Below are 14,831 nucleotides of genomic sequence, written 5' to 3' on the forward strand. Positions count from 1 at the left end.
TAACGGATACTAATTGGAACAAAGTATCATAGTGCGGTTGCGCCCTCTATTCTTGTGGCCTGCTTTTATTTGTTTTCGTTCGAGTAGTATGATGAGTTGTTGTTGCCTTTATAAAAATTAAATCAACCAATCACAACCAAACACACGAACAACGCTGCCACGTCAAATTGAGCCGAGAGACCGTGTGAATGAAGTGGCATTTTTCGGCATTTTAAAGTTTCTCGTTCCGAGTGATCAACGAGAGAATAGTAATTAATTAAAATGCGTGTCTTATTACTTTCTGTAGCCATAGCCCTTTTGGGTACGGCTTTTGGTGATGAAATTCCAACAGAAGAAAATGTACTTGTGCTAGGAAAATCCAATTTCGATGGTGTTGTCTCAACGACAGAATTTATTCTTGTTGAATTCTGTAAGTTTTTACAGTTTTTGTTATTTATTTTATAATAAGATTTTCCTGTATTTAATTTGTGTGACATGTATACTCTTATTTATATCGCTATATATCTTATTAGCCGAAAGGTCGTTGACACGTTAATATTCCTGCTCGTACCGGCATGCTTTTAGTGTCACGTAGGTACCACCGGTTTGGTTTATTTTCTAAATTCTGTAAACATGTTCTAGATGCGCCATGGTGCGGCCATTGCAAGTCCTTGGCTCCCGAATATGCTAAGGCTGCTACCAGATTAGCGGAGGAAGAATCTCCTATCAAATTGGCAAAGGTGGATGCCACGCAAGAACAAGACCTCGCCGAAAATTATGGAGTCAGAGGTTACCCGACTCTCAAATTCTTTAGAAACGGAAGTCCTATCGACTACTCAGGTGAGCATATCAAAATGTAGTTATTTGATTAGTTATGGAATGTTATGATTGCACTGTTAATACATTGTTCATGCTTCATCAGTGTTCATAAATATTAATATACTTTTATTAAAAGTAGTTTTTATGTTTTAAATATGTTTAGGTGGTCGGCAAGCTGATGACATTGTTAACTGGCTGAAGAAGAAGACTGGACCTCCTGCGGTCGAAGTCACATCAGTTGAACAAGCTAAGGAGCTTATTGCTGCTAACCCAGTCATTGTCATTGGTTTCTTCCCTGACAAATCCTCTGTTAAAGCCTCTACATTTTTGTCAATCGCTTCTGCTGTTGATGACCAGGTGTTTGCTATTGTGCAAGATGAGAAGATCATCAAAGACTTGGAAGTTGAGGCTGAAGATGTTGTCCTGTTCAAAAACGTGAGTTAAGATACAATTTTGTTAATAATTAAATTTTTTATCTCCATTAATTTTAACCCAGGTCCTATATAGACAGAAAAGAAACAAGTGTCATTGGTTTTTAGCTAGTTTCAGACTTTTAACTCTTTTGTATATACATCCTAACTGATCATGATAGGAAGCCTATGCTCTCCTTTTATATGTCACTGTCTCTGTTTGGTAGTTTTGTATTTAAAATTCATATTCTATAAAGAAATAAATTGCCTGTGTCACATGTAATTTGATGAAGGAATAGTCCTTAAAAATCAAAATTAAAATTTGACTAAAAATCCTTAAAATATCTTATTCGCCTAATATTACATATTCATTATTCTCCAATTAACTTAATTTTTTTCAATATGAATTGGTAAAGAATGTTCTAGTAACTCTATTCAGAAATATATACATTTTTGGTGAAGCCTTTGAATAGAGACACTTCACCTTGGTCTTATTTATTTAAGGTACATACATACAGATGTATCATATTAAGGAAGTACAATACTATGTCATATAATGCTAAATAAAAATAGAGCATAAAATAATGTTTGATAGCTTGCTAACATAATAGATAAAAGTTTATTGCTCTTATTTATTGATAAGCTTTATTTCAAATACATCACTTCACATTAAAATAGATTAAAATTGTCTATACACTAAACACATAATGTTCTAAAATATTAATAATATTTTTTACATTATTTTAATTATAAAATGTGCAATTCTTAGGAAATTTGCTCTAAAAATTTGTACTCTAATAATTTTTTTAGATGAATTTTATTGCAAAACAATAATCTATATAAAATAGGTAGGTATTATTCATGAATTACTAATCATAATGAGAGAAAAATATTGAAAACTAATTGTCATATGCCTCAATAATATATACACATTTTATCAATGAGTACTTAGATATTTTTAAAAACTAGTTCAACAACATACAATCAAAGTAATATATATATATGTATGTATCCTATTTCCCTATTAAGTTTATTATACATAGATACATAGGTAGAAGTATTCGAACAATTTAGTTGCATATTTAACAGGTTTAAATAATTTACATAATTTATGCTATTCAGGATATTATGTTAGCACATCTTGTTTTCTGTTGTATTGCTGTATCTTATTTATTTAAAAATATCTGCAGGATTATACAGTAATTAAGAAATAGCTATAGCTAATATATAAACATAGAAGCCAACATATTTTCTTCATATAATTGAAAATAGTATGTAATTAGAATTTTGGTATTCCAATTATTTAATCTATACAAATATATACTAGTTATATTTTATTAAAAGTGATTTTTGTAACACAATGAGAGTAATGATAGCATTTTTGTTGTTAGTTTGAAGAGCCCCGCGTCAAGTATGAAGGTGAAACCTTTGATGAAGATTCATTTAAAACGTGGGTATTCGTCCAGAGTATGCCCACTATTGTGGAATTCTCCCACGAGACTGCATCCAAGATCTTCGGTGGACAAATCAAATACCACCTCCTGTTATTCTTATCCAAGGTAAGACCATAATTAAAGATCATTAAAAGAAAAATCGATTACATTATTTAAATTTCATAGATTGTTTGAAAAATGTAATATATACTTCTTTGAAATCTTGTACCAAGACTTTTGTGAGGGACTCAATATTCAGTCTGACTATTTTAATTATTTTAAACCCTCAACCCACCAAAGGGGAGTTTAAGTTGGATGTGTTCGTGTATCTGTATGTCTCTTATGTTTGTGTGTCTATATGTCTGTGGCATCGTACCTCTGAAAAGAATGGACTGATGATGCATTTTGTTTTTGTTTGAAAGCTGACGATAACAAGATGGTTCCTCGCTAACATTTATTAGTACTTATAATTCAGAGGATATTTTAATTTTTATGATTATAACTGCTTTAGGCAGGGTATTGGCAGGGTCCGGTGTAGTAGTGTTTATGCGTTTTAGTAATTTTGAGATTATATTTTAATAAAATACGGAGAAATCCGTATAATACATTTTGCTATCTGTCTTTTGTTGTATTGTGTTTAATTACTCGAGCATAGACAAGTTGAATTGTCGGTGAAAGTTCAGGTCAGGTCAAGCGTACGTCGCGATTCGTATCGACTTGTGAAAGTAATCAGTTGACTTGCAATCTCTCTATAAGATTGTTAGAAAAACTGGCATACTTTTTGCATACCTATTCAATAAGTTTAGCGATGGACATAAGTATGAAATAATTCATATGTTTAAATATATTAAACCTGTTCGGTTTTGCAATAACGAGAGCTTAAAAGAGAAAGTTATAGATCGAATTCAAAAGATCTCACTGTGACTATGTAGCTGACTTGTTAAGTTATGACCATATACTGATAGGTCTAATGAGCATATAGTTTCGTTGGTACTCGACTGTCCGAAGCAGTGATGTCACTTTCACCCGATAAAAACTAAAAGGCATTCCGAAGTTCCATTTGTTAAAGCAGTGGAATCGCATTTGCTATCCTTTATGACGTCAACAAAGGCTAAATTTGTTTTGTAGTTCTAGTAAATGTAGAGCGGGCTCTAAAGTAATGTAGATTCTCTCTAAAAGTAGACTTTCCTGCGTCGACAAGATGATAAAATTAACTCTATCTGAAAAAATATGAAACTATGCTAACGCCTATCATTAATAGCGCTTGATAGACGCAATGGATCTCTAGATACAAATGTATACCTAAGTTAGAGATGATGGTGCTTAGGAGCTTTTAGTTTAGTATTAAGGATAGTGTGATGCCTAGACAGGGATACGCTAACATTAGCGAAACTATAGAGATTATAGTAAAATATCAATCTTTCCGATATTTCAAATTTTACATTTTGACCTTGGATTACTAAGCGGAATAACTAAATGTAGGTAATAAGTCACATATAAAAGCAATCCATTCGCTATACGTGTCTAATAATATATGCACAATTGTCGACATTATTTACTTATTCTATTAGTTCAACAGATATCGACCGAATGAGTTTGTTGAACTTATTTTAAATATTGTGATTCGTAGAGTTGCCTATATTTCATAAGTTTATGTAGTCAACTGGTTATAATCGATTTCAAGAAGTGCCTTTAAATAGACACTCCTATGTAATTGATTACGATACCGATTTTTATCTCTTCCAATTTAATTTAGTTTAATAACAATAGGCGTCGTAAAAACTTACTGTTCTTAAATTAATATTGGTTATGTTTGATTTGTTAACTGTAAGCAAAATAATTTATTACCATACAAAATTGAAATTTCACAGTTATGGTTTACATATATTGCATATTGTTAAATACAGAAGTAATTATTTCCAGTTTTGATTATTCTTTCATTGTGTGACTTTTGCTTACAGAGCCTTAATTATGTAAAAATATTGTTAACGATTCTCAATTGTTGCAACTTTACATAATAGCAAAGTATTTTTTAATCTATTTTATATGAGAATAGTTAGTCATATCGTTACATAAATAAGACCGCAATTGTACAGATGTCTGACTGACTGTTATGAAGTATAAGTATTTACAAATCTGCGTCGCGAGGAATAAAATTCATAATATGCAGTATGTATAAGATATGGAATAAGTAATAAAATTATACTACATAGTTTGACGTATAATTTAATTACTTAATCTATATTGAAATTTTGTCACTAGAAAAATGGCGATTTCGACAAATACGTTGAAGAACTTAAGCCCGTTGCCAAGAACTACCGCGACAAAATCATGTCAGTCGCTATCGACACTGACGAGGATGACCACCAGAGGTACAGTACTTTCATTTAATTGGTACATTTAATATGATAAAAATCCTTTGTGTTTATAGGCGACTGTGACAACCACCACCTCCACCGAACCAGCTATTTATAATACACGCATTAGTATCAAGGGAAAGTTTTTAGCACTAAAAATAATAATTATTAATTTAATAAATTATATTCTCCTAAGTAAACTGTCACTATAATATACACTCATATGTTAATGTTGATTATGAGCAATGACACAATGATTAATTATCCAATACCTTATACCATTTCAATAATTTTGGTGCGAGTTTTACGACCGATATAAAATTAACATTGAACTTTAATTACGAATTCTGAATATTATTATTTACTTACATACTTAATACTTTTTATACGCAATATGTAAGTCATAATAATCTGTAAATATAACTAGCTTTCCGGAATTAACTCTGAAACTAGGCTTTTTATCTACTTTAATTAGAGGAATATTATTTTAATTAATAAATTATGAATTTGTTTGATCGTATCGATCGAATTAGTCGAGAATAATTGATACAAGACTTTTAATTACTTTATACTATTTATAAATTAGTAACTAACTTATAAATTCATTAATATAAACGGTATCTTGTAATAGTCACGGTTTTTAATTAACAAACTAGATGAATACGAAATTCCCTTATTATTTATTACAATTAGATGAAATATGTTTGTTAAATAGTATGTTACAATCGTTATGTTGATATATTACGAGTACATCATAATCATCACTCGCTACACATCATGTATTTACATTATTTGGTTACGGTACACGCTCCCTGCGGGAGATATTGTACGTTTAATGTTAGAATCATGCATTCTTAATCGTTTTAGCTTTATGGTTTACCACGTCTATGAAATATTCAAACTTTCATTATCTTTATTACAGCTCTTTGTTCCACTACTGAAAACGTTTTTCGCCTGATTGTAGAGCAAACAGCTTAATATAGGATTGAGCATCTACGATTGATTTCTTATGGTAGTCCAACGGGTATCGAAATTACGATGGTCTACATCGAGGTGTAATCCCATAGTCGTATCCCTTAGGCATCAACATTTGCCTAAGGGATAGCCTTTAGCCACTCCATAGGTTTGAAGTGCGTTCTGTACACGTCCTAATTTTCGTCCTGTAACTGTAAAGCCTACTGTGGGCAAAAGCTTTAGATTAGTTAAAATATGGTTTCAATTGGAGTTTATTTTTATTTTATTCTGATATATATATTGTATGTATGGGCTGGATAAGATTGGTGAGATGTGTTTTTGTACCGTCACCACATGTTGCTGTTGCCACTCTAATTCCAAACTATTGCAATTAATATTTTTCACTAAATTATTTGATATTAAACTCATTACAACTTTACTTATCTCAAATCGCGATGTGTAATAAACATTATATGAACTCTTCTCATTAGAAATCTTATTGCAATAGATTTTCATTAGAATTTATTGCATCAATATTAATGTATTGTGTATATCAATATTATGTGTTTTTATATAGAATTATTGATATTTTAGTCATACTACTAATATTTATATAGAATTAATTAGATATTATTTTATAGAATCCTGGAGTTCTTCGGCATGAAGAAGGAGGAAGTACCATCCGCCCGTCTCATTGCTCTCGAACAAGATATGGCCAAGTACAAGCCTGCCACTGACGAACTTAGCGCAAATGCTGTTGAGGTAAGTTTACAATATACTGATATGAAGTTAAGGTTTGAATTTCAATAAAAAGCTAGCCGTACTGGTAAGTTAAAGGGGATTTCCCCAACTTTAACTGAGGTTGCCATTTTGGGAAACAATCAAAATTATTCTGAATTGTAGTTTTTCGCTACGTGTTGCCAGGGTAAACATTAATCTCCAAAACTTTTTGTTCAGAAGACAGGAAAACATCAATTGATATTTATCAAGATAAAAATCAATTGATATATATCGTGACATATATCATGATATATATTGACGAACCCTGCTGACTACACTTTGTTGATCGAAACACTGGTAACAAACTATACGGCGCTTGTTGGCTTGAATAAAGTGGGCATGTCTAGTTCAATGTAAGGTGTTTCGAAATAAGATTTACTTCTCACTGAAGTTACCTTGTACTATAACAACATAAAATTATTGAAATACCTTTCATACATTTCATATTATTATAATGCAGTGAAACCATGTTAGTACGATTAAGCAGGTCAGTTTATTTATTGTTATTCAACCAATTTTATCTACTATAATTAGATAATAGAATTACTAGTAATAATTAAAGATAAAATCTATCTACAGGTATATTTTTATTGTTATTTTACAAAAAAAAAATTAAATACATAATGTAATTTGAAAGCTATATTACTTTCGTACATCATTCATTATTCTTGAGATTCTTGACTGAGTATATTACTACTGGGAATGGGGCTAATAGGTCAATTCCCTTCCCCATTTATATTTCCATGTACAATGTATATTTGTACCAAATTAATCACGAAACATTGAATATTGAAGTATTATCATATGTATGTACGGCTTTTATTACAATCATTAATTTACAATGCTACAATATCCCGTTCAATTAATATCTCAATTAACCATAGCTTGTGTTATGAAAACAATGGCATACCGCGTACGATACCGTACAGTTACCTTTGCGGCGATGCCAACCCAACCATGACGCGTCAACGTTATTACTACATTATCGTGCTTGCAAATTAGACATAAATATGCAATGAAATTGCTATTTTATTATTGTATATAATTGGTAGACGAACGACGATAACATATGTTAGTAGAATTGTAATAGTGAATTTTAAATTTTGGACTATCATCGTTGTTCTTGTTCAGAACATATTCTCTTTACTGTCTCATAATACTTGAAATATGTATTAAAAATCTCGGTGGTCTAAGGGTTTAGTAAACCGCTTTACTTCCGTAGGTCTCAGTTTCAATTCCTTGCACGATGCAAATATTTGAATTCATGTATTCGCACGTTTCGATTTGGAAATATAAAGTTACAATGATTATTTAAAAGAGCAACACGCAAATTTCTTTCTCGTTATTTTTAACTATGTCTATTCCAAAGTGCTTAAATTAAGTTTATTTGAATAAATGATTTCTATTCTATTCATGAGTATGATTGTTATTATTATTAGTCTGGGTGTTTACTATGTATATTATATATGTATTAAAAAATTATTTTAAATATTTTTATCAGTTGCCTAGTACCCGTAATATTTACATTGTATTTCTATAATTTATATTATAACTTATCATCCCCTCCAGAGAAACACATCAAACAATTAAAACTTTTGCCGAAAGTACACAACAGAAGAGAATGTATATTAAAAAAAATACTTAAGTAAACTTAGGACCGCCATTGCACTGTCATAAATGATTATTATTTACTAATGTTATGTTTTATATAGGAATTTGTACAATCGTTCTTCGCCGGTACATTGAAACAACACCTGCTCAGCGAAGACCTGCCATCAGACTGGTCCGAGAAGCCCGTCAAGGTTCTCGTCGCCACTAACTTCGATGAGGTCGTCTTCGATAGCAACAAGAGGGTCCTCGTTGAATTCTACGCTCCCTGGTAAGATATGTATCTTATCTTACTAATATTATAGACGCGAAAGTATGTGAGTATCGATGGATGGATGAATGGATGTTACTCTTTCAAGAAAAACTATTGAACATATAATTTTGTTGAAACTTTATATTAATATAGCTATCAGAATAAACACATAGGCTATAATTTAAAAATATATTATGTTAATTGGCCGAAATACAAATAATGAATGTGAAGTAAGTGTGATGCAGGTAAAGTTGCGCGGGTCAGCTAGTTTATAGTAATTTGTTTTGTTGAATCCATCGATCTTAAAAACTATGGGTTTGATTTGAAAAAGTTGCTAGTGTTATATTGAGGAAGGCTATATTATAACATCAAGGTATTTGCAATAGGAGCATGTGAGATATACCTACTTTACATTTACATATACATCCTTATTGTTCTGGTTTTCTATGTATGTATTAACAAAAGTAGGTATTGAAATCTGTATTTAATACCTAGTAAAAGATAATAAGTTCATTCTCAACATTGCTATGTGAAGTTGACTGTACAATGTTAAGACCTGCGTGTGATCTGTCGCATTTGTTCTACAAGGTCACTCGTTTTATTCAGCCACGTAGCAGTGCTTGCGTGGCTTTATTTCTAAGGAAATGTTAAGAAAAACTCCTTAGTTTCGTTTTATACAGTTCGTGGGGCTATATTTTTGAGGAAGTCTTGGAGAAATCACCTTAGTTTTTAGGCATGACTTTAAGTTAAAATGGAAATCTATTCTACAATTATATACAATTTTCACGTTAATATCATACTATGTTATATTAATGGCGAAATGATGATGCACCTTTACATAGTATAAAACAAAGTCGAAGCCGCTGTCTATTCGCTTATATCTTTTAAATTATGCAACGGATTTTAATGCAGGTTTCAGTAATAGATATAGTAATTGAAGAGGAATATGTATTAATTAAAATATCCGTCTTATTAGTTTGCTCTTTTATTACTCAATGACAGAATGCAAAAAACAATAAATATCTTTTCTTTCGAAATAAACACAAATTAATGCAGAAAGAGGTCTACATACGCATCAGTAATATATACGTATATTCGAGAAATTCGAAGATTTATAATTATATAATACATCCGTGCGAAGCCAGGGCGGGTTGTTTAAAATAAAATAATATAAGTTGTCAATGCTTATATTAGATATTAAGAGAGATAGGGAGATCATATTTTGTTTTTATGAAAATAAATTCAACAACCAAACATTAATTTGCGTAATCTGTGGCAATTTTCGAGTTGTTTTTAATTTCCGATACAATCTCATAGATTTTTAAGTTTTAATAGCGTTATAGGTTACTGGTACATAAACTTGTAATATTCACGGCATAGTAAGGCGCGTTTAGCTGTTTACTGAATATATCACATATGTATTATATTTACTCATGTGTTACCGCCTTTACAAAAGAAAATAATAATTTTTCACGCTCTTTGTTCGAAACCTATTTTTAATCGATAAGTAAATATCAACCGACACGTATTTGAGCAAGTGATCGATAATGTTTTATCTCTTTATGATAAGATTTCATCCAGCATAATACAAAAAATGTAATGGAATTAAGAAAAGTAGTCTTTAACCCCTTTTAAATATTGGATTTCTGACAGCAAAACAATGATTGTTAAAATTTTAATCTGTTTGTTCGTCATTAGTTTAAAGTGTAATGTATTTATTCACTTTAATTAGGTGTTCTAAAAAACTTTCCTTAAAAAAATCATTGGGGATAGCTGTAATGGTATTATTACTAAGACAGTATTGACAACCCTACTGTAGTTATTTCCTAGCAACAGTGTAGGTGGTATCAAACTGTCTTGTTAGGGATGTATTCAATGAACCATAATTAATAAATGCTTGTGACAAAAGTCGTTCTATCATCGCTCAATGGTTCAGAAACAGTTCATTATGTAGATTTTTGTTGACACGTTATGGTTAATTGAACAGAAAGTCTGAATAATAATTTAAAGGTCAAAGGGTAGCTTGGAGTGATAATAATTTAGTCTAAATACATTGTTATTGTTGCCAAGTCGAGTTACAAACTGAATCATTAGTATTGTTTATTTTTAATAACTTTCTGTTTCCTATATATATATCCCAGATATATATATATATATCTGTATATGTCTATGTGTGATAAGATAACTTAATGGGGTAAATACGTACGTAAATACTAAGTGTCTTTCCTTTATTGTAATAATTCTGAGCATAAAAACCGTAACACTCCAGCGCAAGAACAACTCTAAATGAGACTTGAAATAAGCTTTATAAACGAACCGTCATCTCAGTATAGGAAAGTTACAATCTGACCGCAAGCCCAGCCTTGGAACGTGGGGATAAAGCTACGATTCAATACATTTCTAAGTATTTTATATATTGCACATTGTCAAAGACTAAAATATCTCACTAATATTATAAACGCAAAAGTTTTTGAGAGTGGATGTTTGTTAGTTTAAGACTACGAGACTAAGTTGTATGCATATTATATACAAAAATATTCTCGATTAATACGTAGAATACTTTTTACCACAATTCAGATGTCGCGACGTCAGACCTAGTTTAATTATTATTGTCAACTAATGTATTTTAAAAAGTATAATGATTACATGAAAAAAACCTACATTTCATTCATAGATTAAAAGTAATTAAATACCATTATGCATTGTTAAGGTGCGGCCACTGCAAGCAACTGGTGCCCATTTACGACAAACTGGGCGAGCATTTCGAGAAGGATGATGACGTAGTTATCGCGAAGATCGACGCAACTGCCAACGAGCTGGAGCACACCAAGATCACATCTTTCCCCACCATCAAATTGTACACAAAGGATAACCAGGTATGTGTTTACGTTTTCAGGTCTCTTGCCCGTTGCTTTTGATGGAGACACTCAGTGGATATAGAGAGCAGTAAATACAATTTAATTTATTTTTTCTATAAAAAATAGTTGTATGGCGTGTTGTTTGTATCGTATCTGTCGTTAAATCTACATTGTAAAGTTGACAATAGATCCGTACACAATGGTTTAAAATAAAATTTGTATGTAAAGAATATTTCTATTAATTTTTTTAAAGAAAAAGTAGGTAATAAGGATGACATTTTAATTTAAAATAAAAGACGCATTGATGCATACAATTATAAATAATAAATTTAATTTCAAATTTCTTATCTCGAAAATAATACGAAGTTTGCAAATTATAAGTTAAAATTAAAAATAATGCACTATATTCCATTAAAAGTGGAAGTTTCATCATTTCATGATTTTATGGTTTCATAATTATATACTGTACGTATATGTATAAATACTATTAAGTTTCATTATATTAATTTTAAATCAAATTTCCACATAGGATAATGGAACGGAACAATTAATGTAACGTTTAACGATCACGCAAGCTGATTTTTATGTTAGCATTCGAGAAATAGTTACTTGTATACATCACCTACATAACAACGGATGTTGTTACCTAGTTAACATTATTGTTAGTGTATATAAAAAGTAAATGTAGTAATTTACATAGATATTAAAACTATTCACATTGGAAATCTGTATTTAGTGGAGCGTATACTAAAGCTATCAAACAACGTATAATAATTTATTTATGTCTGCATATATTCGTGTATATATTTCATTGTGACGCGTACTATTTCCACCACTCCACAATTCCACTTAGTCACTCTAAGTTTGACTGGAAGAAATCTCTCTTTAGGGATACGTCCGTTATTGTTCCCATTTATTCTTTAAGTCAATTATGTTATTTTATTATTTATGTATGTGTGAACTATTTAATTAATGTATATAAAATGAAATGTCTAAGTCACGTGATATCTCCCACTTCTTAGGTCTATACTCGACAAGATTTCAAAAGAACATAGCTACCATTAAAACTGCTACCACCTAGTTTATGTCACAAGCAGTATACATGAACTGTAATTTTGAATTAATCAATCACATGGCATAGGTTCGAGATTACAACGGTGAGAGGACGCTGGCCGCCCTCACGAAGTTCGTTGAGACGGACGGCGAAGGCGCAGAACCTGTACCTAGTGTGGTAAGTTACTCCCCTTTATTTTTAAACAACATAATCATGAATATAAGCGGAAACCTGGTATAATATAGAAGAATACACATTTCTGACTAACTCTTGTGATGGAGACACCGGTAAGAAACCAAATTAATACAAGAAATGGCGGTAGGCTCGACCTCTGTTATATTGTCTTCAATTATATCTTTGTGCGAAATGTACATATGTCGAGTGTTGTGTTAACCATGCCGTCAACAATTAAGAGTCTCGGACTATCCCTTATGGCTTAACAGATGTTAAGGTATAATATGACTACATCCCAATTGATGTTCTGTTAAGAACAGGAAGATAACAGCATAATAATAGTTCCTTTTACAAATTAAATAAACAAAAATGCAAGGTTTTTTTAATATTAATTATAATTTGTCATTTGGTCTTGGAACGTAATACCGCCTACAAATGATGCGATTTAGTATGATCGGTAATGATGTTATCTGTAACCAACATTTTCTACAGTTGTCATGAAAAATGTTGAATTTTCTACTTTGTATTTGAACTCTCCAGTCATTGCGCTATTATTTTTATTTAAAACGTTATTAAGTGATCTTTGGTTACTTTTGTGGTCTACTAATTATATTAGATTATAAATTGTCTTGTGACACTTCACACTTCTATACCATGCAGCCTGTGTATATCTAAGAACTATCAATAATCTTTTGTTCTGCAGTCATTGCGATAATTTTAAGGGGTGAAACACGTAATATATAGTTTTGGTAATAATGGTTTATACTACCATTCGGATATAATATTAGTGAATAAGTATATTAAAATAATGTAAATACATGATGACCATGTCTGTTGCAGAGCGAATATGAAGAAGAAGAGGAGGCACCAGCCAGGGACGAGTTATAAGCTCTCGGCTCTATTACTCTTATGAGACTTCCATAGTTATAGTTCTGTATAGATCATAATTTACTTTTATACTTAATATAAAACTAATTTGCATTTGATTTGCTAGACTGTTATTATCTAAATTGTATTGAGGTTGTACTTCATTTACCATCTCGTTATGTTTAAACAATATATTGATATTTAACGTAAAAATACTCTTAATAAATGCAACGTTAAAGTATCAGATCTCTCCGGTGTGCCCACTTAACTTATTCGGTGTATGCATAATTTATTTAGTATATAACCAGCGGCAACTTAGTTTATGTACAATACTAATTGTATTTATAATTTCTGTATCATAATTGAATATTGTTTTGCACATTCCTTAGTACAAGATACATTAGTACATCGAACAAGTGTTTTTGTTATTTTATAATTAAACTATTTTTTATATGACAAATTATTAAGTTATATTATTATTTCATCACAAGAAATAGATTATATAAGTCGAAAATTGTTATATCAATTATGTATTTTTGTATTGTTTCTGTTGGAGTTTCCTGTTATTTTATATTGTGGTAAAAATTGAGGTGCTTTTCAATTTGATCAATTAAACATGCTAATCTAACCATATTTTTCTATTTAATTCTAATGTAATGTAAATATGCATACTTAGTACATTGCCAAACCTGCATTTTGTGTATTTATTGTGAATACAGAAATTGATAAATAAAAAAAGATATGGACTTTTGTTTTTCATTGTTACGTATTAAGTTCTATTTTGTTATAACTAATTATTTTAAAACTGACAAATTATTCATTATCCCTTCTTATATGTATTAGACGTTTTTACGTTTCTAATAGTGTAGGGTCAATAGATAAATTTGTGTATATTTATCGGCTGACCCTACTTTATCCGTATATATATATATTTCTTATTTTTATAGTCATATACTTATTAAAAGTAAATTTCTCTAAATAATTTCCAATGTAAGCAGAGCTTGTATTATGGATACATTAGTCAACTGATAGAAATACTTAAAGTTTTTAAATACATACATTAACTAGAAAACACTCAAAACTATACAGACAGACATCCTCATGAATAAAAATATTGACATCGTGCGAGGAATAGAACACGCGACTATCAGAAGTAATGTGTTGTGCTAAACCGCTAGACCACAGAGGCCGTGGAATGATCAAAACAATGATGCATTAGTCAAACAATAATAAAAAATGGCGTTTCATTTCTAACGCTACCTACAAATAACTGACGCGAAAGTGC

At 30.7% G+C, this 14,831-nt stretch overlaps 1 protein-coding gene across 1 annotated transcript; it reads left to right on the plus strand.

Annotated features, from left to right (window-relative positions):
• The first annotated feature begins 128 nt into the window (after positions 1-128).
• Positions 129-14,287, plus strand: LOC131848083 (protein disulfide-isomerase). The gene is made up of 10 exons (XM_059197838.1): positions 129-409; positions 622-819; positions 962-1,233; positions 2,600-2,767; positions 4,904-5,013; positions 6,594-6,714; positions 8,445-8,611; positions 11,304-11,469; positions 12,593-12,682; positions 13,520-14,287. Exons 1-10 carry the CDS (start codon positions 262-264, stop codon positions 13,565-13,567), a joined length of 1,488 nt encoding a protein of 495 aa, XP_059053821.1. The 5' UTR covers positions 129-261; the 3' UTR covers positions 13,568-14,287.
• The last annotated feature ends 544 nt before the right edge of the window (positions 14,288-14,831 follow it).

Source organism: Achroia grisella, unplaced genomic scaffold (assembly GCF_030625045.1).
Source record: "Achroia grisella isolate CSIRO2021 unplaced genomic scaffold, CSIRO_AGI_Agris_v1 utg546, whole genome shotgun sequence".
Taxonomy (NCBI): Eukaryota; Metazoa; Arthropoda; class Insecta; order Lepidoptera; family Pyralidae; genus Achroia; species Achroia grisella.